This window comes from Sinocyclocheilus anshuiensis, unplaced genomic scaffold, assembly GCF_001515605.1.
Source record: "Sinocyclocheilus anshuiensis isolate Anshui unplaced genomic scaffold, SAMN03320099.WGS_v1.1 scaffold2233, whole genome shotgun sequence".
In the NCBI taxonomy this organism is placed as follows: Eukaryota; Metazoa; Chordata; class Actinopteri; order Cypriniformes; family Cyprinidae; genus Sinocyclocheilus; species Sinocyclocheilus anshuiensis.
This window is the reverse complement of record NW_015551120.1, coordinates 180673-203455: the sequence shown is the minus strand read 5'-3', so window position 1 is coordinate 203455 and position 22783 is coordinate 180673. Positions and strand designations below refer to the sequence as shown.

At 40.8% G+C, this 22783-nt stretch overlaps 1 protein-coding gene across 1 annotated transcript in view; it reads right to left on the bottom strand.

Annotated features, from left to right (window-relative positions):
* Nucleotides 1-22783, bottom strand: part of LOC107663075 (tensin-like) — a 95503-nt gene that overhangs the window by 46852 nt on the left and 25868 nt on the right. The window contains exon 2 of the mRNA XM_016453227.1: nucleotides 4279-4393. Coding sequence (XP_016308713.1) covers nucleotides 4279-4393 — 115 coding nt within the window. The remainder of the gene's footprint in view (nucleotides 1-4278; nucleotides 4394-22783) is intronic.

Here is a 22783-nt window from a genome sequence, read left to right as displayed (position 1 = left end):
TATATATATATTTGCTTTTCCATTTTCCATTTACTTGTACTTTTACTTTTTAATACTTAAGTATGTTTAAGATTAAAAATACTTTTCATACTTAAGTACAATAAATATCACATACTTTAAGACTTTTACTCAAGTAATATTCTAAACGGTGACTTCAACTTCTACCAAAGTAATTTTCTGGTAAGATATCTGTACTTTTACTTGAGTATGGCTTTCAGGTACTTTTTTTTCAGGTACAAGTAAATTTAGACTGTATTTCTAATTAAAAACTGATCACAAATAATGGTTATTCATTAATTTAGATATTTGATCAATTATTCGTTCATTAGGACCTGATGTCGCATTTGAGTCTCACGTTGGCCGTACATGGATCTCACAATCACAAACTCGCCAATCCGAACTTAGTCAGAGGGTGCAAGATTAACCTATACCTTTCAGATAGCTGCCTACTGCTTGCTCAGCAAGTTGTATTGAAGTGACCTAACAACCTACAATTTTTTGTTCTAAGTCAGTGATATACAGAATTCAAAAGATCTCCAATGGCATGTCTACTACACGCTCAGTAATGTGCCTTTAGTCTGTCCTATCCTGGACACAGATTTGAGGTAACATCAGCCTCCACATGATCTACTAATCATAATGATTTCAGGAGAGTTCAGAATAAAACAAATATAACATTTTATTTGTCAGATAAAAATGTATCATTCTAATTACATAATAAAACAATTAGAAGCCAATTCAGAAAGGATAATGCAATTGTGAATCACATTGCAGCCAATTCTATGCTCCTGTACATGGATTACTGTAGCTATATGGGAAATACCCAAGTGTTCCACACAGGAGACAAACAAATTTAACGTGGTCACACATGTGATTTGAAATTTCTGGACAATTTCAGTATTACAGTTATTTTAATTTTACACAAGACAGATAGCATCTACAACCTTTTACCTAAGTGTTTTATATAACACTTACAGTAAAAAGCAATCATGTGTTTTAAGAATAAACTCAACTAGTCTGTATGTACATGTAGTAGCTCAAACAACTATAATGTGTGTTCTATGAGCACAACTTTCAGTCAGATGTAAAAACACAAAAAACCCATTGGTTTTTCAGGATCTCATGACCCGAGGGTCACACCTGGCCAGAGAAGGGAAAACATTCTCACAGACCCAGAGGGAGAAACACCCCTCAGCGATACTATGATACTAATGATATTAATGATACTAAACATGAAAAATTTAAAACAATGAATCCTTGAGATATAATAAATGCAGTATGTAAGCACAGTAGCCTGAGTTACTGACACTCTGAGTCAACTTAGACCATTTACCCAGGAGGGAGAGGGGGTTTAAGGATGGGTGAAGGGACAGTTGAGCAAATAGTTTTCTTTCCATTAATTAATTAATTGCCACTCACGTCCAACTACCTCACCTGTCACCCTGTCTATTATTTGGAGTGCGAAGGGAGATGTGTTTCCTATATATTCGCATTCATAAAGATAGAAGTACTTCCCTTGCGATACGTGAGGGAAGGGGTAGTTACAGAATAGGAAGACTGAGCTTGGCCGCTGTTAGTGTCTCACTGGTCTATATGTTACCCTTCTGTAGTACAAGAAGTACGGAGGTAGTATCAATGTGCTTCCCTGTTATCACATACAAATGGACTTGTACAGATGAAGAGAGTGTGCATTACTGCCACATGCATCCCACTTCCTCATCTGTTTTCCCTTCAGTATATACCTGTGATAGTGTGGACATAGTGGGACTATGTTAACACCTTTTCTAATGGTTCATGATGAGTAATGGAATGACAGAGTATAAAAAGTGGACATAGTTGCATTAATGGCTGACTCTCAGTCACTCTCAGTCTGGGGCAGTCCTGACCTAATGGATAGCGAGTCGGATTTGTAACCCGAAGGTCGTGGGTTCGAGTCTCAGGTCCGGCAGGGATTGTAGGTGGGGGGAGTGAATATCTAGCACTCTCTCCACCCTCAATACCACAACTGAGGTGAGACCCTTGAGCAAGGCACCGAACCCCCAACTGCTCCCTGGGTGCCACAGCATTGGCTGCCCACTGCTCTGGGTTTGTTCACTGCTGTCTGTGTGCACTTGGATGCAGAGCACAAATTCCAAGTATGGGACACCACACGTCACGTCCTTTCCTCCCTTCACTTTGGCTGAAAGTGTATATGCATCTACGTTTCCTTGCTAGAACTGTAGGAATATTGTAGAGAGTAACTGAGAGAGGCACTCCCCACTCTCTCAGTAGCCCCACCGGTTTACACTGGAGGTAGTTCGGCCCATTCCCTAGGAAACCTGACTAACAGCTGAAGCACTTCCCTAGGGGTTTGGTGGCGAAAGTCTTTCAATGGAAGTAGCAGGTGTCGACTAGCATTGTTGACGCGGTTCTTTGCTGGTCGACGAGCATGAGAGTGTAGAGTTACCAAAGGCAATCCACTCTCTGTTCTTTCGCCAGATCCCCCGAAAGTACTTTTGTCTTTTCGAGGAGACTTGAGGGTAGAGCAGACAGTTGAGAGATGCACTCAATGTGCTAAAACACAGGCACAAATAATTTACAATTTTATATTACAAGTGTTTACCATAATGTTATGTACAGTATATGATCGATTGGCATGACAAACTTAGACTTAACTATTTTCACTATCAAAGTGTTTTCATGATTGTTTTCATTTTCATGATTGATCATTGCTGTCACTTCTGAGTACTTGAGTGTGCAGGTTCTCATGCCTATTCCTAATGTTGAGGAAAGAATCAGTATGCCGAGCAAACAACTTTTGTGAAGAAACAGCTTATTATTTAATGAACTGACAGCCTGTCCGCTAAACTTCAATGTTTCACAAATATTTATTTTGGAGTGAGCTATATATGGACTTTACAAGAAAAAAAAAAGTTTTATAAGAGAAGTGATGAACAATTCAGTTTATGGTGCTACTCCCAAGTTATCCACAAACAGTGATTCAATGATGTCAAGGCAAATCTGATTAGTTTAAGAGGCACACATTATCCAAGTGGACCGTTATGCTGTTATGCTTTCTCCAGTGTTAAAACCATGGAGTTTGGTATCTTCTCATATACTGTAAGAAAACCTCTGCTTGCAAATACTTATGAAAAGAAATTCATTTAACAACAATAGATTTAATCCCCGAAAGATTTGTTGGTTTCAAAATAATTTCTTTAAAAATGCTGTAATTAATGCTGCAGGGACCAGATTTACTAACAACTCTTGGCGTTAAACTTTATTTGGTAACTTTATTTAGGATTTAGTAAAAGCATGCAATGAAACATTAGCAATGAAAAGGCATACCCACAATGGTTTTTGCAGCTGACCTTATTGCATATGCATTTCTAGGAGTTTCCCTTTTAAACGAAAATGTATGGATGGAGAGTATTAGGTGATTTACTAAGATTGAGGTTGTCAGCTTATTGGTATTTGCACCATTATCTAATGCCCAAAAAGAAGTATGTCTTAACCAAGTTTGCACCTGTGTTGTTACATTACATGCACCTGATTATCATCGGCTCTGCTCATTTGGGACCATAAGCTAATTTGCGTTGCTCTTCCTAGATTCCATTATTCGTCATTATTGAAATGCACTGGCTGTGTCTGTATTCTTCAATTTTCACATTGTTAGTAGACTTTCACATTGTTAGTAGAATATTCCAATCCCATCGTCACTTTTATAGGATTGCAATGTTTAGTAAATCTGGCCCCAGATGTTTCTAGGTGTTCTGCTGTGTTTGAAGCTCTGTTATGCATCAATTTTAGTGAATTTCACTGTATCACAAATGTTGTCAATTAGTAGAAAAAAAAAGAGGAAACAGGCAAGGACAGTGTGATGATGGAAGGAACAAAAGAGTAATAGATGGCTAGTGAGTTAGTCAAGCTCTGTGGTGTTTTGGTCAAGCTCCAGTAGCTACCCCACTTCAATCTTGTTTGTCTACCATCCAAAAAGGCTTTTTGTTTACACTAGTTCCTAGGTAGGGTAAAACAGCAGCCTAATGTAACTTTACGTTTGCATGGCTAATAGTTTGTGCACAGATAATTAAATTTAACAGAAAATATGGGTGTTTTGTTCTTTCACATTTTTTAAAGAAAAATGTTATATCAAATATACAAATTCAGACTTGGATAACCAGATATAATTAACACAGACCATTTTTGATGAGATATACAAGGAGAGGTGCTGAAGCCTAGTACTGTATATCGCCAACGTATTAGTAACCTAATAGAATCTGTTCTAATGGCAGTACTGACCTTTGCAGACCAGGCCCTCCTTCGTCAAAGCCTGCTTGCATACTGCACAACTCTTGGCCTTTTTAAAGGTCTTAGCCTTGAAGGTGTGGGAATGAACAGCCTCAAAGTCTTCTGGCTAAAGGGGCAAAGAGGGAGAGAGTGTTAAAATGGATTCAATGAGCTGAACAAGGGCTTCAATGTTTTAAACCTTACAAAAATTTCACAGATAATTTGAAGTGATGGTAGATCCTGTATTGCTTTATTGTTTCATTGTTAGAATGACATAAAGGAAGTCAACATAACTGTTCCACACACACAAACATACTACACATGTATTAAGTCCCTGTGCCGCAAAGCCATCTGGTCAAGGTAATAAAAAGTGTGATCCTCAGCATTTCCAGCTGTACTATCTACCTAAATCTTAATGGTTTTTGTCACACATTGACAAGACCGTTAATCGCAGGACGGCACAGCCTGGCATGGATGACCTTGGCTGTGGAAACCAGAGAGAAGGGTGGACACTCATTCCCTAAAATAACACTTTGCTTAACTCACAATGCACAGCATTTATTCAGAATGGAAAATATTTGTGTGTTATAGTGACCTTGAGGAGAGGCATGTACATTTATATGCATCATTGGCGGTCCAAGCACATGTGTGGAGAACATTACCAAACAAGCGATATCTACAAAAATGGATCCTGTGTATGCTATGCATACAGTTGTGTTGGTGTCAAACAGGTCAAACACAGCCAAAAAACATATTGGCTCATGGCTTCCTGATTTAACAAATATAAATTATTTTGTTTTTACAAAATATTGGTCTTTACTTTTTTCTAGTTAATCAGACAAATGGCCTAACAGCAGTTAAATAAAAGATTTTCAAGTTCACAATGGCAGAAAATGTTTCTTGAACATTAGAAAAACCCCAGGCATAGTCAATTATTAAAAGAGGAATTTAGATTCTAGTCCAGTACACAGTTTCATTCAGCCATCCTGCATGTATATTAAAAGTTTCAAGACTGAATAATTGATTAGCTGGCTGCTGAATTTTGACTTTGGCTTTGGCTGAACTTTTGCTTTTTCAATCAAGTAGATGAGAATTTTTTTTAATTTTATTATTATTATTTATTATTACCCCCTAAGACCGGAAACTGGTGTAATTTGCGTCAATATTAATTAATGGAATAGTTCAACCACATAGCCTTGTGGTCAGACTGACTCTGGTGAGATCAGATCTCTGTGTGGGCCATAATGCCACATTATGTCTCCTTGTGCACATAAAAATTAGGGCTGGGTACTGACACATTTCATGAATTGATTCATATTCACAAGCTTTTGATTAGATTAGATTTTAATCTCAATTTGATTCAATATCAGTTTGTTTGAATATTTTTTTTCAGGTGAAGTACATGTCAGATTTTCTTATGGAAAACAATCTCTCAGCTACTGTATAATATGCCAGGAACCTCATCACTTGGTATATTACTATAATATTAAAAGTTAAAATTAACAACAATTAACAAGAGTCTAAACTATTAAATTCAATTGCTATTTATTTTTAGATATAACAATCAACACTCAAGTAAAAACTTATACAATAATTTAAACACATGTCAGTTTTTAAATTCAACTCATTAGTGAGATAATTATGTTTTTCACAATCACTAAACGTTTATTTAGGCAATTTTTAACTTTGTATCTAATGGTCTGTCTGAGGGCTCAGCCCCACTGTGGATAAAATCCTAGAACCGCTCCTGATTTAAATGTTACCTCTCATAAAAAATTTTTTTTTCATGACAGATATTCAAACATAATGTCACAATCCCAGTGCTGTGTTCCCCTGTCTTGTGTTTAGGACTTTTATTTTGACTAGATGTGGACATTAGACTAAAGTTGCCAGAGGAAGATCCCAGTTGGGCCCTGGCACATATATTGACATTGTTCTGCAGTTTTGGGGATCCTCCTTCACTGTAGGGAAGGCGGAGTTGGATCTCAACATAGCCACCATTCCAGAGCTTCGTGTCATGGCCTCCACTACAGAGCCTCGTCCTGTCATGGCTGCCACTCCAGAGCCTCTTCACGACATGTCTGCCATTCCCGAGTCTCATCCCATCATGGCTGCCATTCCAGCGCCTCATCCTGTCATGGTCACCATGCCACAACTGCTTCACGACATGGCCACCATGCCAGGGTCCTCAGCCGTCATGGCCACCACGCCAGGGCCCTCAGCCGTCATGGCCGCCAAGTCAAAGTCTTCAGCCGTCATGAACATCACACCAATGTTTCCGGCTCTCATGAACGTTGCACCTGAAGCTACCAAGGCAGTCCCAAGGCATTTGAGATGTTTGAGGTCTTTTATTTCCAATGTGACGGACCCACCATTGATGTCGGTGCAAGTGGCCAGCATCCCCGCGGCCTCAGCGCTCTCAAGTCTTTCGGTCCTCCTTCTGACAGCTGCACTGCCCCTGATGGCTGATGCCATCTTGTGGGCCGCACACACTTCTACAGCTCCTCCAGAGGTGGCGGCATCCGCTACTGCTCCTCCACAGGGGGCAGCATCCCATACAGTTCCTCCAAAGTAGGAGGCTGTCTCTGAACCCACTGCCCGTCTTGTCATGTCCAAGGAGGCCGTCTCTGAACCCTCTGCCTGTCCTGTCACGGCCACTGAGGCTCTCTATAAACCCTTGTCTGTACTGTCACGGCCAGAGAGGCAGTCCCTGAACCTTCAGCCTGCTCTGTCATGGCAAAAGAGGCCGTTCCTGAACTCTGCCTGTCATGTAGTGACCACAGATGTTATCCGTGAATTCTCTGCCTGCCATGTAGCGACCACGGAGATCATCCCTGAACTCTCTGCCTGTCCAGTTATGGCCACAGAGGCTGTTTCTAACGTCTCTGTGCTCCGTGTTACAGTTCACCTGCTCCACCGTGGTGGGTCTCAGCTCTGTTTGCTTCACCTTGGTGGTCACCAGCAATTGCTAATATAACAGTAATGCCAAGGTCAACGGCAGCAGTTCCGTACTCTACACATCAACAGGACCCGTATGAAAAAACAGCACAACTAAGAAGGGTATTCTGGCTGGTTGATAGCAGAAGTCTGTGATGGTTAAACACACTCTCTGAATTAAACTTGAACAGTCATTCATCCAGATTGTTCAGCATGCAAGCTCCACTCATTTAAGAGGGGCCATGATCACAAATTCCATGTATGTACACAGAAATGTTTACTCAATCATAGGGACTGCAAAGCGGTTCGCTGTGCCTCTGAAGCAAATACAGAAACACTCCTGATATGGACTATCTGAACATAGTAAGCATTAATAGTGCACTTGAAACACTGAGGCGTTTTATAGCTTATAACACAGTTGTAACGGGTCAGCCTGTACTTTGTATGTGTAACCCGCCACTTCCTGACTGAGCTTACTAGATCCATAGCTGGCTCAGGCTCAGTGCAAGAGGCTGAGGCTGGGGTAGAAAACAGTCATGGAAAGCACTGGGCATAGAGGAAGAACACTGAAAATAATGGTATAGTCGTTGGGAAAACAGCAAGCGGGCAGAGCATTTTGTGCTTATACGAGGCAGGGCTACCTATACTGCATCACAGGGGAAGTGGGATGCCTTTACTATACATGACAGATCACCACTTTGACATGGGGAGCGTGCTATGTGAGTAAGCAAGTGGCCGAGGCACATCACGTCACAGCGAGTGGCCAGGAACTTCTCTGTGCTCTTTATTCAGCTGACCGCTGCACTGAGACAGGGCCTGCTTATGCCGCATGAGTGAGCGAGCAGCGGAAAACCTCTCTGTCCTCTGTACATGGCTGATCGCTGCACTGAGGCAGGGGACTGCCTACACTGTGTGAATGAGTGAGAGATTGGAACTTCTCTATCTGTTATGGCTGGTCTCTGCTCCAAGGCCGAGGGCTGCTTACATTGCGTAAAAAGTGAGTGAGTGAATTTTGTCTATTAATGGCTAACTACTGTTCTGAGGCTAGGGGCTGCTTGTATCGAGTGGATGAGTGAGCGACTGGAATTTTCCTGCACTCTGTACACGGCTGACCGCTGGTCCAGGACAGGGGGCTGCTTACTTTGTGCGAGCGAATGGAACTTTATAAATTCTGTACACAGCTGACCGTTTCTTTGAGGCAAGGGGCTGCTACTATTGTGTGAATGAATAAGTGATGGGGACTTCTCTGTGCTCTGCCCACAGCTGGCCGCTGCTCAGAGGCAGGGGCTGCTTACATCTGTGAATGAGTGAGCAACTGTGATTGACCAGAACTTCTCTGCACTCTGTACACAGCTGGTTGCTTCTCTATGGCAAGGGACTGTCAATATCATGTGAATGAGTGAGCAACTGTGATCGACCAGAACTTCTCTGTGCTCTGTACACAGCTGGCCGCTGCTCTGAGGCAAGGGCTGCTCATATTCTGCAAATGAAGATCTGTGCACCTTTGTAAGCCTTCTCTCCAAACTGCTGATTTCTTTGGGAGGATGGGGGAGGGGTGAGGTGCTAGCAGGTAGAGGTACTCCTGTAGTGCTTCAACGTGGCGAATAGTCATCTCCGGTTAAGCATGTGAGGTTTAGGTGAAAGGGGACGCAGGGATTGACCTGTCACAGGCACATCACCTAAACTTCTTTCCCTCAAGCTGTCACAACTTTTGTCTCCACAACTTTAACGATGACACAATTTTGAGAGACCAAACTTGAATGGGAACGAGAGGTTTTTTTTGTTTTGTTTTTTTGAGAGAGAGAGTGCTTAAACTTGCGCTAGTCAGTGACAGTGACAGTTTGAATAACTGTGGAAATTACAGTGTTCTAATTAACTTAAAATATTTTTAATACGACTGAAGTTGTATTTAACACTCAACAAAAAACATAAAAACATTCTATGACATGACACCCACATATAGCATTTGCCTTAAAAGATGGGTTTGTGATGTGTGCAGTTATTAGGCTGCATTTAACATTACCCTGGAGTTTACCCTGTGCCTATGCACTTCTGCAATAAACTGAGATAGATGGAGAGAACGGCAGAAAGGTGTGGTGCTACTTTTCACCTGTAGAAAAATATACAACAAGATGCAATGATGAATTTTATTTTATTTATATTTATATTATAATAAATTATTATTACTTAATCACAACATTTCTGTAAAATACAAGATTATTTTTACATTATTGGTAGAAAGAGCATTAATTCTGCTCATATATGCTTTTGTGATAAATTTGTTATTAATGTCCAGTATGTTATGTAGATGTGATTTGGGTTTAAATGGAAGGATTTTTATTATTTTTTAAATAGAATATTATTTAGAAAAATCACATACCCATTTAAGAAATTATCAGTATAGTTAATATCGTAACAAAAAGTATCAGTATCATATTGAATTACAAATATTTGGTATAACTACTGCATGTTGCTGAGAGAAACACAATGGTACTGCTGTGGCTTTGCTTGAAACAATTTTTGTTAATGAAATAGGGAAAACTACAGTGGCCGAGAGAGCTCAATGCACTGCAAATGAAAAAAACACCTGCAAATTAAGAAAACATCTTCATCAATTTTACAACACATGTGCTACAAATTCTCACAACCAAATATAGAAATGCGCTTCAAATTCTCACAACACAGCCAAATACAGAAACACGTTGCAAATTCTCACAACACAAATAAAAACAGAAACGCGCTGCAAATATGAACAGACCACAATGGAAATCTGGTAACCACAAAGTGACGAACATGGCTGGGCCATCCTTATTAATGTATGCTCTGAAAGGTGAGATTTTTGTTTATTTTAACATCCTGATAATATGATTCCTTAGCTTTTTTATGTTATTAGCCTAATTAAGCCGATGAAATACACAATTACTGTAACTGTGAAAGGTTATGTAAGCTGGGTAACTTACTTTTGCAACTTCCGTTAACAAAAAATTAACCATATGGTTTTACTATTAAAATTTATTCATTAATACTAAATACATTTAGCCTGTTATATAAAAATAAATAAAAACAAACTACACACACTACACCACTACACTAACTATAGTTTAATTATGGTATTTGTACAACTGTGCTAAAAGAGCAAATTTCCTAGCAACATTGTTTCAAATGTTGCGCCGCGAGTGTGGCTCAGAAGGGCACAGTGAGAGCGTCGCCTGTCTGGGCAGTGCCCACACAGAGTCTGCGTGCTCACTGAGACAGAATTCTCTCACTGAGAGCATGAATTTCACTCTTCTCCGCTCGCTGACAGCCTTCTTCAGTGAAGGCATCACCCTTGTTTCTCCTCTCTCAGCGAGCTCAGAGAAAGAAACGGTGAGTCGTGAAGCTGAGCAAACAGGTTGTGTGATCTCACGCCGGCATAGAGCCCACGTGTTCACACTCCCCAACCACTTTGATCCGCCGGTGTGTTTTACACGTAAGGATCAGTGTCCCTCATTACAACGAGCGGCTCAATCCTTCTAGGCGGATTGGAGTAGAATGCTGTCACCAATGATTCTGTATTGCTGACAGCTTCATATTTGTGTGTGCGTCGCTGAGGCTGTGCTCGGTGAGACAGGCTGCTTTCACTGCGAAGCACGAGTCTGTCCCCGCTTCACTGGCGGATCACTTTCTTCAATAAAGGCAACCCCGCCCCTCCCATTTCTCCTCTCTCAGCTGCCTCGGAGGAAGAAACGGCAAATTCATGGGTTGAGCGACCAGGCTTGAGTGATTTACGCCGGCACAGGTCCCGCGTGCTACACTCTCCACGCAGCTCTCTGATCTGCTAGTGTGTTTAGACGTAAAGATCAGCACCCCTAGTCTGCTTCGAGCGGTTCGATCTTTTTAGGTGGATCAAAGGAGAAAGCTGTCACCAATGATTCTATATCGCTGGCAGCTACAGTTTTGAGTGCGCCGCTCTCCTGGACCACGCTCACGCTGGGGATACGCTTACTGAGGCAGATCACTCTCATTATGAGAGCGTGTATATCGCTCTGCTTCGCTCACGGTTCGTTCTTTTCAATGAAGGTGACCCAATCAGTCCCACGCTCACGTTGCCTCGGAGGATGAAACTGTGAAGTCGCAGGGCTGAGAAATAGGGCTGGAGTGATTTCACGCCGACATAGGTCCTTTGTGCTTCACTTTCCCTGCAACACACTGATCCACCAGTGTGTTTTACACGTGAGGATTAGCACCCCACGTCTGCATCGAGCGGTTTTATCCTTTTACCGCTGATGGTGGACCCACATACAAAAAAGCATTCTCCTCTCCTCACTCTCGTGAATGCAAATTCCCCGCCCTCGTACAGCGAACTTCCATTCATAAAATTAGAACCTCTTGCCACCCGGTTCAAGGTTTGGGCAGCCCATCACTGTCTTTCAAGTTTACTTTTACTTTACTTTACAAGGTTACTTGATCCAGTTCGCTTGCAGGCCACCACGTTTCAGAGGTATAATTCACACTCTTGTACGGGACAACGAAGCTCATGTTCTTCGGTCCGAAGTACAAACATTGCTTGCAATAGGTGCCGTGGAAACAGTACCTCTAGCGAACAGCGAGTCAGGCATTTCAGCCGCTACTTCCACATGCCAAAGAAGGATGGTGGGCTCAGACCTATTCTAGATCACAGACTTCTGAATCACTCTCTTATGAGAGAACTTTGAAACAGATCATCGCACAGGTTTGTCCCGAGGACTGGTTTCTGACAGTGGATCTGAAAGATGCATACTTTCACATCCACATGACCCTCCGCCACAGACCATTCTTGAGATTCACGTCAAGTGAGTGGCCTATCAGTACACAGTCCTATTTGGACTGTCTCTGGCCCCTCGCACTTTTACAAAGTGCATCGACACTGCTCTTTCTCCTCTGAGACAGAATCTGCATCCTCAATTACCTTGACGACTGGCTGGTTTTAGCCAGATCAGAACGGGAACTAATCGCACACAGATCGCTGCTGCTCAGCCATCTGAAGCGCCTCAGGTTGAAAATCAGCCTGTACAAGATTCATTTTTCTCCCAGACAGTGAGCGGTCTTTCTGGGCACTGTGATAGACTAGATGCAGGCATGGCTTATGCCGGAACGGTCCCTGGCTATTCAGCGACTGGCAGCATCTTTCAAGCCAGGGACTTCACATCCCCTCAGGATTTTTCAGAGGATGCTTGGCCTAATGGCAGTTGCCTCCTCTGTGATTCCTCTAGGCCTGCTTCATATGTGGCCTCTTCAATTTTGGCTCAAAGCCCATGTCCCGTCCCACGCCTGGCGCCTGGGCCGGTTTTACGTCAGGGTGACCCATCGCTGTATCAAAGCTGTGGCCCCTTGGACAGATTCTCGCCTGTTCCAACCAGGAGGGAGGTAGTTATGATGGACGCCTCCAACAAGGGTTGGGGCGCCCTTTTAGAGGGCTATCCGGCGTTCGGCTCCTGGTCAATCCACGAGCGGTGCCTCCATATCAACTGCCTCAAGATGATGGTGGTTTTTCTGGCCCTGAAAACCTTTCTGCCAGCCTTAAGGGAGCACCACATCCTGGTCAGCAACATGACGGTGGTAGCCTATATCAACCACCAAGGTGGTCTCAGGTCACATTCCCTTTACAGGATGGCTCGACGCCTCCTACTTTGGGCATAGAGCAAACTCCTCTCAATCAGAGCGGTTCATGTGCTGGGCAGTCTGAACCTTGGAACAGAAATGCTGTCCAGAGGCAATGTAGCTCCAGGAGAATGGACACTACATCCTCAGACGGTTCAGGAAATCTGGTCTGTCTTCGAGAGGGCAGAGGTCGACCTCTTTGCCTCAGAAGACAACTCTCACTGCCCAACTTATTTCTCCATGCAGCGAGACGTGCTGGTCCACGATTGGCCCAGCTCTTGCCTGTACGCCTTCCCCCTGATTGCCCTGCTTCCTCAGGTCATCAGACGGGCCAGGAAAGTCGGTTGCTCAGTCCTCCTGGTGGCCCCATTTTGGAAGAACTAAACTTGGTTCCCAGACTTAGTGCAGCTGTCATCAGCTGCCCCATGGCCGATACCATTATGGAGGGATCTTCTCCTAAGGTCTGTAGATAACTTGATTACTTAAATTTGTAAGGGAATTAATTACTACCTTGATACAAAGAAAGCTTTGTTGACTCCTGATTGAATTAATTCGAAGCCTCATGATGGTGATTCAGTGGCGTATCAGTGTCCTGTTCATGAAATCCCTACAGGTCCTAAGTCCGGTGGTCATAATGCTCCCTGGTCCAGTGGTCCCAGAGGTCCTTCTATTTTCCTCTGTGGATCAACACTTCCCCATCTGACTCCTCCAGCACTGAGGCAGTGGCATCCACTCCCAAACACTCTGCAATAGCTGAGAAGAATGTCCCAGAGTCCGCTTCTGCTACGGAACCTCCCGAGCTGTCTGCTTCCCCTGTCACAGCCACAGAAGTCGTCTCCAAGCTCCTTGTGTTCTCTGCCTATTCATTCTCAGCCGTAGAATCCATCCCGGAGCTTCCCATGTTCTCTGCCTGTACTGTCACAGTTCTGCTCCTTGTGTGATTGCTCTTTGTTGTTTTGTTTACATAATATTTTGTTTTTAATAGTAATTCGAAAAAAAAAAACACACACAGTAGTCATCAAATTAATGCAGAAAACGATTATTATTATTATTATTTTAAAATGTAATCAAACGGAATTTGAACAGTTCCTTTCAGTTTTGGCAAACAACAGAGGTTTACACTGTAAATGAATACATTGATGAAAAATTGTGATATTGTCTGATATTCCTTAAAAAATAATGTTTTAATAAACTGTGTTATTTTTATTACTTTGAGAATTACATTATTTTCTGTCATAATTTCTTCAAGTTAAACCAAACTTTTATTTTGGGAGTTGTAGTGAAGACCTTTGATTTTCTGTGTGTATCTGGCGATAGTTTTCTCAAATGACATGTTGAAATGCACATGAAGTGAACTCTCAGATCAGCCCTGGAGATGAAGTTCATGCCACAGGGTGAGGTGCTAGAAATGATGGGTCCCTTTTGCTTGCCCTGCAACTCTGGCTGTCTCTTAGGCTTTGGGAGCCCCCTGGACTGAGAGCACTCTGTGTTGTGCAACCAGCAACCAGCAGATTAAATTATACACGAGCAAAATGGAACAAAAATAACTTAAAGACAGCTTCCCTCTCACTCCATAATTCATATAGACTAACAAAACGAGAAGAGAAATGATTGCATTACTGTAAGCACAAATATCTGTTATACCTTGAAAGGGCTATGTAGACTAAACGATTTGTGTAATATTCCATAATGGAGAAAATTATTTAATTACACACTAAAGCCCTATTCGGATGGTAATTGCTTCTCAGGGGGACGTAAGTGATTTTCACCATTTACAGGGGGGGTAGTTGGTGATTTTAATGCCGTCCGAATCCAGGATGTCGATGTTTTTCTCTCACCACCCCCGGCCGAATTACCTACTGTTTTTTGACAAACACCAAGGTCGTGTGGTAATTTAATTGCCGTCTGAATCCACATCTCTGAGTTTAGGAGAATAAATCGATTCAAAATTCAGTGTTTATTTGAGCACTCCCAAACACCGTAAGGTAACATTGTACTTCGGTGTAATTTGCATACACATTTATTTCTGAAATGCTGGAAAGTATTTAAAAGAACAATATTTCATAACTGCTCCACCACAGCGACTGGGAGCAGAAAGAGAAGAAAAGCACGTAAACATTCGAAATGGGTCTTTATTATGGCAGCAGCAGGTATGCACCTCTAGGTTTCTTGCCATGCTGCGGACGCAAGCTTCAGACGAAGAAGTGAATGATGTGTGCTCCCGGCGCCTATTTATACTATAGTCGCACCGGTAGTGACGTCATGGCTGTCGCCGGCCAACGAGTTGGTGTTTTTTCAATGTATGCTTCAGACACGGGTCACGACGAGGCATTCCCCATAACGACCCCAGAGGACGCAGTGTCTCGTTCCCTACTCAGGGAACCATGGTTACATATGTAACCTGAGACATTTTATAAAATCAAGAAGAGTCTGTGATATCATATGGAGGCTCTACTCTTCAGCACAATGGTAATCCCACAAACTTACACATACCAGAAACCCTTTTAAATGTCAAAATAACACAACATTAAACACTAACAGATCTCCCCCTATAATAATACTGAGCAAAACACATGCAATAACACTTAATTCTAAAATTTGTACTCTCCTTTAAGAGTCAGAAGCAAAGCATGCTGGGAACTAGAAATCTGCTGTAACTCATTCTGTGAACGTGTGTGTATATGTGTGTACATACAGTACATTCACATTTATATGGGAACATGTATGTGCAATATGTAATCAATAAAGGATCAATACAATATTAGATGCATTTTTGTCTTCATTTTTAAATATATTTGTATGTATCAATATATAGCCATGCATTGTCAGTGCATATATTGCTGTATATTGAAAAATATAAGCAATAGTTTCCCATATATGGAAATGTATTATGTAATATATCACATATTTTGCAGTATATATATTTTTGTTATGTAAGGGTGCGCACGTGTGTTTGATTAGGGTTAGAGCTAAACTGCAGGAAAATGGATCTCCTGGGCCAGAATTGAGGATCCCTGCTTTATACCCTTATTCAGTCCTTTCTGTGTTCCCCTCTCCTTCCTTTCTCTCTCTCTTTCTTATTCTTTTATTTTTTCCTTCCTCTCTTATTTAAGTGCAGTTCCCTCTCTCAAGCAGCCTACCCCCAATGTTTAGTTTCCTTTCTGTTTCCCTCCTCCCTTTTCAGCCAAGCCTCACTTTCTTCCATCTCGCCTGCATGCCTGCTTGCTTATGGCCCTGCTAACGTTACTTACATTTTTCATTGCCCCTTTACTTGCTATCTTTTGCTACTCTCTTTCCTTCCTCTGCTTAGCTTGCCTGAATTCCCAGAGCAGCCCATCACTAAGGCAATTGTCAGTTTTAAAAAGGAATAGAGAATTGTAAGCTACTCTGTCAAAGAAATATATTAACTGAACAGAAGGCTTCTCCCCATGCAAGTCAATGCTCTATATCAACATCTGGTGCAACCATTAGGAATTCTCCATTCTGCAAATGACTGATTTGTCACTACATAGCAAAATGTGTAGTGTTGTCTTTTTCAGAGATAAAAATTCTGGAGTTAAAAGTGTTCAAATCAAGAGAACTAATTGTGGAAACACCGCTACCACAGTTACCAGATTATTCCCCCATGTGTCCTTACAAATATGCAAATCAAATGAGCCTGAGTTTTATTTCCTGTTGTGAGCACACAAGAAAATGACAATTTTCTTTATCTAAGTAATATATCATCAAAGTTTAAATTAATCATTGTTTTAAGGAAAATGTTTTGTTGTAAATAAATTGTTATATTTTCATTGATTAAATTGATTATATTGTTGTGTATCTATTTGCTTACCATCACTTTTGGTTATGACGATTAAAACATAAAACATAGAATCCAGAAAATAAGTAAAGCAGACAACACAATCTGGTAAAAAATACAAATAAATATGAAATTTGGTAAACAAACAAATAAATGAATAGATAGACAGACAGATGATAGATAGATAGATAGATAGATAGATAGATGGATACTATCTATACATAACATAATAGTGCAATAATTATTATTTTTTTAAATCAACTTGAGTTCTACATGATTTTTGTGGTCCTTAGTGCAGACTATTTGGGAAGTGTTAAATATATTGTACAGTATGGGCTTAAAGGCTTGACAGACATTACATTTTGAATAAACCAGTTAATTTTTTAGGAGATCAATTTCTGATGGTAGAGACTGCAATAACTTATGAAAATCAAAGAAGTTGAAATTTTACACCAAAACAACGGGATGCATTAGTGCAGTGGTTCTAAAACCTCTCCATGAAGTACCCCCAGCACTGCACATTTTGTATATTTCTCTATATCTGACAAACCCACTTCAGGTCTTGCAGTCTCCACTAATGAGCTGATGATTTGAATCAGGTGTGATAGATGAGGGAGACAAAATGTGCAGGGCTGGGGGTACTCAAGGACGGGTTTGAGAACCACTGCACTAGTGATATGGATTTTTGATGACCATGCTAATGCCAATATTTTGGAAAGCAGGGTGGCTAACAGTCAACTATAAAGCAAACATATGTCCAGCCACTTTATTAGGTACACCTGTTCAACTGCTCATTAACGCAAATATCTAATCAGCCAATCACATGGTAGCAGCACCAAGGCACATAGACATGGGCCGTTTCTCAATACCAAGTACGCAAAGTTCAGACTTGCGTCCTCGGTAGTTCAGACTTCGCAAGTTCGACTCGGAAGTGCAAACTCCCGAGGACGGGAGGACGCAAGTCCGGTAATTCTGCAAATGGAACAGCAGCATACTTGATAACGTCAGTCAGCTCACCTTATCCTAACTGTATTTATACAATACGACAAAATATGATATCAAACAGTTCCTCTTTTTGTTTTCTTTTAAACATATTAATAGCCGCAAAAATGTAGTTCGGGGAATGTAGGCTAAAGTGAAACGAAATATATCAAACAGCATTGCCTCTTTTCTGTTTCATTTAAAATATTAATAGCCACAAAAACGCACACTCATTACAATAAAACGAAATGATATCAAACACCACTACCTTTTCGTTTTCTTCAAAATATAAAACACAAACCTTTTCGTTTTCATTTTAAAAATATAAAACATGTCGGCGCCAATGGCCTCGTCTGCAGCGCGTCGACATGTAGCGCCTTTGCACTTCGGGCGTCCCGAGTTCGAGTCCAGGCTCGTGGACCTTTCCCGATCCCACCCCCCCCCTCTCTCTCTCTCACCCACTTTGCTTCCTGTCGACCTACTGTCCTATCTAAATAAAAGGCATAAAAAAACGCCAAAAAAATGTAAAACATATTAATATATGTGGTTTAGGTAATATGTGCACATATACTCTGATTATCGTCACTGAATGTATAATAAAATGAAATATGACAAGGACAACTTTACATCAGAGCCAGCGGCAAATGTCAGAAGGACTAGCTGAGGTGAGGCTGCTCTCGGCGGATACATGAGCACTGAGCGCCCGCTGATGGCTTGGAGCTCACGTCTCCAAAATCGTATGCAAGTAGCCATAGCAACTTATTCTCTGAACATAACCTGCTCCTGGATGCATTTTTGGAACCAACATACCTCAAGTAAGCAAGGTTTGGGTTAATCAACTGAGAGTTCAGGGTATATGTGACGGTAAGTTAACCTTGCTTTCTGGAATACACCCCTGATCCAGCTAATCAAGTCCTTCAGGCTTATTTGAAAACTACTTGGTATTTGTGTTGGAGCAGGGTTGGAAATAAAACTCTGCAGGGCTGCATCTCTTCAGGAACTGAGTTTGACACCCCTGGTCAAGACGATCTGCTGAGGTTCAAACTGAGCATCAGAATGGAGAAGAAATAAGATATACTGTAAGTATCTTTGAACGTGACATGGTTGTTGGTGCCAGACAAACTGGTCTGAGTATTTCAGAAACTGCTGATCTACTGGAATTTTCACACACAACCATTACACAGGAGCATCTCCAAATGCACAGCAAGTCAAGATGGTCATCATTCCAGCAGGATAAGGCACCATGTCACAAAGCTGAAATCATCTCAAACAGGTTTCTCGAACATGACACTGAATTCACTATACTGTACTCAAATGGCCTCCACAGTCACCAGATATTGATTCAATAGGGTACCTTTGGGATGTGGTGGAACAGGAGATTCACATTATTGATGTGCAGCTGGCATATCTGCAGTAACTGCATGATGCTATCATGTAAATATGGACCAAAATATCTGAGAAATATTTCCAACACCTTATTGAATCTTGGCCGTGAAGACTTAAGACAGCTTTGAAGGCAAAAAGGGTCCAACTTGGTACTAGTAAGGTGTACCTAATAAAGTGGATAGTGAGTGTATATGAAATCATTGTGTCAGACCCAACAAATCCCTTGCTAGTCAAAAATTCTGGTCTAAAGCATCAAGATTCTGCACCAATCAAATTTATTTTTGCACTTCACAAAGTGACTACTACATAGCTAGCTCTCAAGAGCTAACTGGATAAAAAGAGAAACATGAAGAACATGAAGAGTATTTGTCTCAGGTAAGAGATAATGTTGTTGTAAATTAATTGAATATGTGAGCTGTGGCATGAAGAACCTCTGTCAGTAACGTTACTCACAGAAATGAAAAACATGTTTGTAACATAAAATGCACATTTTACAAAATGTCAGGAGGTCACACAGCAAACCGCATTGCGGTAAATAATATGTGTGATGCTGCAAAGAAACATTGCATGTTGCAACATTTGTTGCAAAGAAGTTTATAGATATTTTACATAATTATGAAAATAATTAGAAATTAATCATTTGAAAATGAATCAATTTGGGGAAAAAAGGAAAATAAAGAACATGTGCTCTGGTGGTTTGGCATATTGAAATGAAATGAAACTTGGTAGGCCTCATTAGTGCTATTTTATGTTTCCCAAAAGTATTGTAAGCCTATGAATTTTAATGTGAACACAAATATGATATTACAATCAGACTTTTCAGTTAATGTTCAGAAATGATAGCCACAAGGTCAGTCAAGCACTGCCACTGAATCTAGGACCTCCTTAAGCTTTTTGAAAGCCTGGTCTGCTTCTGGTGTCTTGGGGATCTGCCTGTGCTTTGCTTTCTCAGTCAGGCCTGTAAAAACTAGACCAAAAATATCCTCACTGCCATTTTATGCACTGGTTCTCTACCCCACCTACTCACTGTTCGAGAATTTCACCTTTCTGATAAAGATTGCCTTAGGCTAGTACATACCATAGCCTATGAGCATTAAGATATATGTGTGTTCATGGATTTTGGTAGCAGGCGAACTAGATGAAATTCTATATGCTTGAAGGGCACAATGATAACAGGAAAAGGTATTAGTGAGCAAGCAAGAGGGTTTTTTGAGGAACATTCAGTGGCAGAACTTGCAACTGGCAGAACAGCTTGACATTGCTTCAATCTAGGTCAGTGGAAGCATGTGATCTGCTATTATGCTTACTCCCAAATTACCTACCATGGGATCTGAGTTAGAGACATTAAGCGCAGGAGTTCTCAACTCTGGCCCTTGAGGTCCACTTTCCTGCAGAGTTTAGCTTCAACCTTGATCAAACCCACCTGCCTGTAACTTTATAGCAGAGATTTTCTTACTATGGGGAGATAAAAGGGTCTGCATTACTTACTATTGGAGAAAGCCTAACGGTCAACTTGGGATCACGTGTGCCTTAATAACCAATCACATTACAGCCTGTGTTGTAACACGCCAGTTGTGCGACACTCGATAGGCTATACAGTGGGTACGGAAAGTATTAAAAATTAACTTAAATGATTTTAGCAAATGGCTGCAATATAACAAAGAGTGAAAAATTTAAGGGGGTCTGAATACTTTCCGTACCCACTGTATGTCAAACGTCACCTGACCAAACCCGGAAAACAGGTCTCATCGCTTCCACTTGTTGGAGAACGTGCTAACAGCCATAATAAATAATAGTGATATCTGTGGATTTTTAAGATAACCAGTTAAACAAGCTAGCTGTTTTTATTGTTGACGTTTTATAAAAAAAATTTATATAAATGTTAGTGAAAAGAATAAAAATAAAAAACTTTTAGATATCATTCCGCATATGTGATGGACATTGGTTATGATAATCTTTGGTATCTACTTTGAAGGCATCTTGAGTAAAACTGCTTCATATTTAACGAAGCATATGCAAAACGCTTGAACCGGAAGGGGCGAGACCAGGTTAACAGAATACGGAAGTCTGTTGTGCATAACCCCTATCGCCGTTTAAGGATACCATAGGAATGAATGAGAAATGCTATAATCTGAATCCCACCTGTTGCAAAAAATCAGTGACTTCTCTTATAAAACGGCATTTTGTTCCAGTGTAAACTCTAAAAATAGTTCAATCCAAAAGTATTGCTTAGTGTAAAAGATGTTGGAGATTAGTTGATAGGCTGTCGATTCATTAAATGATAAGCTGTTTCCTCTAAAAAGCTGTTTATTCAGTGTAGTGAAGCCTCTCCTCCATTGACATCCATTAAAAAAAAAAAAGGCCTCTGGTCTCCTTTCCCACGTACTGGCAAACTGGAAGCGTTAGCCGTTACACTTTTTTGGCTAACGCCTGTTTCACACATACTCTGTCTGCAGTGCGTATGCAGTCCGTGTGCATTAGGTATGCGGTGCTGAAGCAGCACAGACTCATTGCGCTTTCACACAGGACGTGTTTGCAGTCCGCTACTGATCCGCGGTTGTTTAGGCCACAAACAAAGCATTTATCCATTATTTTGATTTCAAATCATGTAAAAAAAAAAAAAAGAAGCTTTTTCAACATTGTGATACTCTTTTATAACAGTACAGTAACAATCTTTCATAGACATTAGTTTAAACTCAATAAATAAACAACGTATTATTCATGCATTTGACTTCTAGGTTTCTATAATAAGTTGCTCAAGCAAATGGCAACACATTGAAACACAGCATACAGCCTACTTTTCTTACTTTAAAGCTATCACAAACATTTTAAATTAAAACTCACCACTAACAGAAACAGTCGACTCTCCGTGCCTTTTCTTTTGCATTTAAATCTTTATTACAAGTGGGTCTTAAAGAACTTTGTTTTTCTACCACCACACGTGCATCTATTATGTTGCCTTGTTTATCTAAAAGTGCACTTTTCCTTGTTTTAAATCTAGCCAAAAAGCCATGTGTTTACTGTGAAACACAGTAGAATTGAATTATATCAATTGATTGTGAAATTACTATTACTAATTACTATATTTCTGTGCCAATCCATGTTAATTTTTACCCGAAAAATGCGCTGTCACTTTAATTCAGCGCGTGCAGCACAGCAAAAATAGACTTACGCCTGTTTCACACATACAGGTGCATCTCAATAAATTAGAATGTCATGGAAAATTCATTTATTTCAGTAATTCAACTCAAATTGTGAAACTCGTGTATTAAATAAATTCAATGCACACAGACTGATAGTGAATTGGTGGGTTTTTGTTAAATGTGAGCCAAAACCATCACAATTAAAAGAACCAAAGACTTAAACTACTTCAGTCTGTGTGCATTGAATTTATTTAATACATGAGTTTCACAATTTGAGTTGAATTACTGAAATAAATGAACTTTTTCATGACATTCTAATTTATTGAGATGCACCTGTACTCCGTCTGCAGTGCGTGTGCGTTGCGGTTTTTTTTACGCAACCATATTAACGGATTAGAGCTTTCACACTGCACGCGGTTGCGGTCCGTCAGTGCGTTCCAGGTGCGGCGCGTCTGCAGCAGTGCAGCGATCGTTTACGCACCGAGTCTATTTTTGCTGTGCTGCACGCGCTGAATTAAAGTGACAGCGCATTTTTCGGGTAAAAATTAACATGGATTGGCACAGAAATATAGTAATTAGTAATAGTAATTTCACAATCAATTGATATAATTCAATTCTACTGTGTTTCACAGTAAACACATGGCTTTTTAGC